Source organism: Sinocyclocheilus rhinocerous, unplaced genomic scaffold, assembly GCF_001515625.1.
Source record: "Sinocyclocheilus rhinocerous isolate Xijiao unplaced genomic scaffold, SAMN03320098_v1.1 scaffold708, whole genome shotgun sequence".
NCBI lineage: Eukaryota > Metazoa > Chordata > Actinopteri > Cypriniformes > Cyprinidae > Sinocyclocheilus > Sinocyclocheilus rhinocerous.
In genome coordinates, this window is record NW_015635523.1 from 765,980 (window position 1) to 770,525 (window position 4,546).

The 4,546-nt window shown below is 34.9% G+C and overlaps 1 protein-coding gene across 1 annotated transcript in view; it reads left to right on the plus strand.

Annotated features, from left to right (window-relative positions):
• pknox2 (pbx/knotted 1 homeobox 2) overlaps positions 1-4,546 on the plus strand; it is a 75,784-nt gene that overhangs the window by 61,411 nt on the left and 9,827 nt on the right. Inside the window, exon 5 of the mRNA XM_016561370.1 lies at positions 1,980-2,151. Coding sequence (XP_016416856.1) covers positions 1,980-2,151 — 172 coding nt within the window. The remainder of the gene's footprint in view (positions 1-1,979; positions 2,152-4,546) is intronic.

Consider the following 4,546-nt stretch of genomic DNA (forward strand, 5'->3'; position numbering starts at 1 on the left):
CGGCGGGACATAAGCTAACATACACTTTCTGCACATCGCATAAAACGTTCAAAAATGTCAATATGTGGGAGTAAGAGAAGAGCAGACATATGGATAAATCTGACGACGCAAGAGAGAACTCAATTCGGTCCGGTTTTCTGAGCGCAGACACTAAAGCATACGCACACAGAAAGCGCGTCTCACAGCGCGCGGGTACTCTTGCGCGTCGCATGAACGGAGAATTACACACAAAATGATGTCGAATTGTCCGTTTTGACGAGTATTCACATAAACACAGTTGACAAAATTTGCTGTCAAAATTAACACTGCATGCAACAACAAACACAGCACAAGCTAATATGTCCGATCTGGGAACAAATGACTGTTATGAACAGGATCTTTTTAATGAGTCAATTAAAAGATTCACTCATTCTGTGTCTGTGAATTATACTGTGTCATTACTGAGTTTGTAACTGATTCCTCATTGAACAGATTCAAAATGAACCAGGAATTGTTATTTATGACTAAAGAAACATACGCTCCCATTCAAAAGTTTGTGGAGTCAAAATTTTTATGTACTTTTTTCCCATGTATTTTCACCAAGGCACATTGAATTGATCAAAAGTGGCAGTAACAACTCTTACATTCTTAGAAAATATTTCAAATAATTGTTTTTAGTTTGAGCTTTCTATTCATTAAAGAATCTTGGAAAATATTATTGTGGAAACAATACATTTTAAGCACCACAGCTGTTAACTTTGATAATAAACACCAAATTATTATTTGGTGTATTAAACAGCATATTCAAATAAAATAAAATAATAGAATAAAATAATCTTGTGACACTGTATACTGGAGTAATAGTCTTTAAAATCATTAAAATAAAACAGTATTACTGTTTGTACTGTTTGCTGTTAACATGACAAATGTCAACTTGCTAGAAGAAACCTTTAGACGGAGCTTATGCCTAAAATCAGATGAAGATGACAAAGATTTTATATTCAGCTGCTGGGTATTGTCATCTGTCCTGCCTGAAGCAAAGAAATTGGTTATTTTCTGGTTAACTTATTAAATACTGCTTATTGCATACTGCACAGTATATACTCTGAACTTCCTACACAATATGTGAAACATTATGGTCTACTAAAGGATATACACTATCGTTTAAAAGTTTGGAGTTGGTAAGATTTTTAAAATGTTTTTGAAAGGAGTCTCTTATGCTCACCAATACTGCATTTATTTGATCAAAAATACAGTAAAAAAAAAAATAACACATTAATATTAATGTAATTTATTCCTGTGATGGCAAAGGTAAATTTTCAGCATCATTACTCCGGTCTTCAGTGTCACATGATCCTTCAGAAATCATTCTAATATGCTGATTTGGTGCTCAAAAAACATTTCTTCTTATATCAGTGTTGAAAAAGTTGTGCTTCTTAATATGTTTGTTGAAACTATGGTACTTTTATTTTTTCAGTTCTCTTTCATGAATAGAACGTTGAACAGAAAAACATATATCTGAAATAGAATTGTTTTGTATCAAATGTAAAAATGTTTGATCACTTTTTAACAGTAATAGATGTTTCAAAAAGTAGCATAATACAGTGTTTTCACAAAACCTGTTGATGTAGATGTGATGAATTGTGTCTATTGCATATAGAAATCTATTCATTTCTTTGCAATTAAATTGTTATTTTGAATTTGGAATCCAAATTTGTGTAAAAATGATTCAACTATTCAAGTTTACTTCGATCAATTAATGAGTCAATAGGGGGTGTTAAAAACCACTTGATTTTGCTTCTGGCTTTATTCCATTATTTTAAAATGAAAGGATGAGTCAAGCGCATGGCATTATGGGATACAGTTCACACAGTGTGTTCTAGTTATACAGCTCTCATTTTAGCAAGTCATCTGGGACTTTGTTACATTCGCATACTGCGCACAGTATACTGTACATACTGCATACTATAAAAATAATAATAGCCATCTGTGTCCTGCAGGCATCCTCTTTTTCCTCTTCTGGCGTTGCTGTTTGAGAAGTGTGAACAAGCCACGCAGGGATCAGAATGCATCACCTCTGCCAGCTTTGACGTCGACATCGAGAACTTCGTCCACCAGCAAGAACAGGACCACAAGCCTTTCTTCAGCGAGGACCCTGAACTAGACAACCTGGTAAGCGCTCATTAGGTTTTGTATCACCTGCCGTTCTTCTAATTTCAGCTCTTAAAAACCTGTTTACTTCCTTTTATATCGAAATCTCACATCTGCACTGCCCTCTGCTGGCATATTTGCACTTTATACGTCTTTTGAGGTACTTTAATTATTAAACAGCCTAGAAATATGACATTAAGTAACATTTTATTGCAAATAAAAAGTCAGTAGTATTAGTCACAATGACACTCGGCCACCTCTTGTCCATAGCCTTTTTTTCCCTCTATTGTTCTCGTTTCCTTTAACTCTCCTCATATTCATCATCTCTCCTCTTCTGTGCCCTGCAAGACAGTTAACAGTAATTAGAAATTAAGGGAAGGAGGAGGAAAAAGGTCACTGTTCATCATTACCGGGGCGCTCGGCCGACTAGCGCTGCTCAGTCAATTAACTCTGCATCTGTGTGCTTTACGACACACTGGTCACACACGGGTCTTCCGTTCACTAACTCTTCACCGCGACAGTTATAGCGCCCGCGCGGCGCTTCCTTCTCGCCTCAGAGAGATGGCACTGAGCCCTGATTAAACGAGCTGCAGTAATTGGCAGATTTATCTCCTCCTTGGCAAAGCATTTTTTAGCCCATTTGGTCGTCCTTGAGTTCTGACTTTGGGCAGTGACTGTTTGAATGGGTAGCTGGAACAGAAAGTTCAGTCACATCCAACTGTATCAGCAGAACTCAAAAGTGTTTGTAGCATTAAACAACGCAACCAGGCAAATAGTGGCAGGGAAGGCTGGCTAGGTAACCTCAAATAATTGTTGGAAAGAAAGTGAGAAAAACACTTATGCTTTTCTTTTGAGTAAAGTGATTGTAGTTTATTTAAAGGAATAATTCACTTACAAATGATTTTTTAAATTAATATTATTATTTACTCACACTAATGTAGTTTCAGATCCATATAATATTCTTTCTTCCATGATTTGAGTTATTTTCCAGGCTGTTTTTCCAATGTCCTGGCTGCTCTTTTCATACAATTAATGATAAAAAAGCATCATGAAAATATAATAAAAGGTTCACAATATATTATATAGGTCTTCAAAATTCATATTATAGTTTAGTGTGAGGAACTGATGAAATAAATAAATAAATAAATACATTTAAAGTGATGTCTTTAAAAACAATGACATTTATTTATTTATAGATTTATCTCCTCCTTGGCAAAGCATTTTTTAGCCCATTTGGTCGTCCTTGAGTTCTGACTTTGGGCAGTGACTGTTTGAATGGGTAGCTGGAACAGAAAGTTCAGTCACATCCAACTGTATCAGCAGAACTCAAAAGTGTTTGTAGCATTAAACAACGCAACCAGGCAAATAGTGGCAGGGAAGGCTGGCTAGGTAACCTCAAATAATTGTTGGAAAGAAAGTGAGAAAAACACTTATGCTTTTCTTTTGAGTAAAGTGATTGTAGTTTATTTAAAGGAATAATTCACTTACAAATGATTTTTTAAATTAATATTATTATTTACTCACACTAATGTAGTTTCAGATCCATATAATATTCTTTCTTCCATGATTTGAGTTATTTTCCAGGCTGTTTTTCCAATGTCCTGGCTGCTCTTTTCATACAATTAATGATAAAAAAGCATCATGAAAATATAATAAAAGGTTCACAATATATTATATAGGTCTTCAAAATTCATATTATAGTTTAGTGTGAGGAACTGATGAAATAAATAAATAAATAAATAAATACATTTAAAGTGATGTCTTTAAAAACAATGACATTTATTTATTTATTTACAGTGCCTTGCGAAAGTATTCATTTTTTTCACGTTTGTTATGTTGCTGCCTTGTGTTAACCTGCTTTAAATTACTTTTTCCCACATCAATCTACACTCCATGCACCATAATGGTAAAGCAAGAAACAGGTTTATTTATTAAATCTAAAAAAAGCAAATTTATTAAAAATAAAAAAACAAAAATGATTCGATTGCATAAATATTAAATTTAGCTCATGAGCATTCGTATTGCTTGTAGATGTTACTACACTTCGAGTGAAGTTAACCTGTGGCAAATTCAATTGAATGGGTATGATTTGGAAAGGCACACACGTCTTAATAAAAGGTCTAACAGCTGATAATGCATATCAGAGCAAAAGAACTGTCTGTAGAGCTCAGAAACAGGTTTGCGTAAAGCCACACATCTGTGGAAGAGTTCAGAAAAAAAATTCTGCTTCATTGAAGGGTCACAGAAGCATGTAGTCTCTGTTACCCTTAATGGAAGAAGTTTGAAACAACCAGGACTCTTCCTAGAGCTGGCCTCCTGGCCAAACTGAGCAACTGATGGAGAAGGGCTTTGGTTAGCATGGTGACCAAGAACCTGATGGTCACTCTAGTTGAGCTCCATGATCATATGTGGAGAT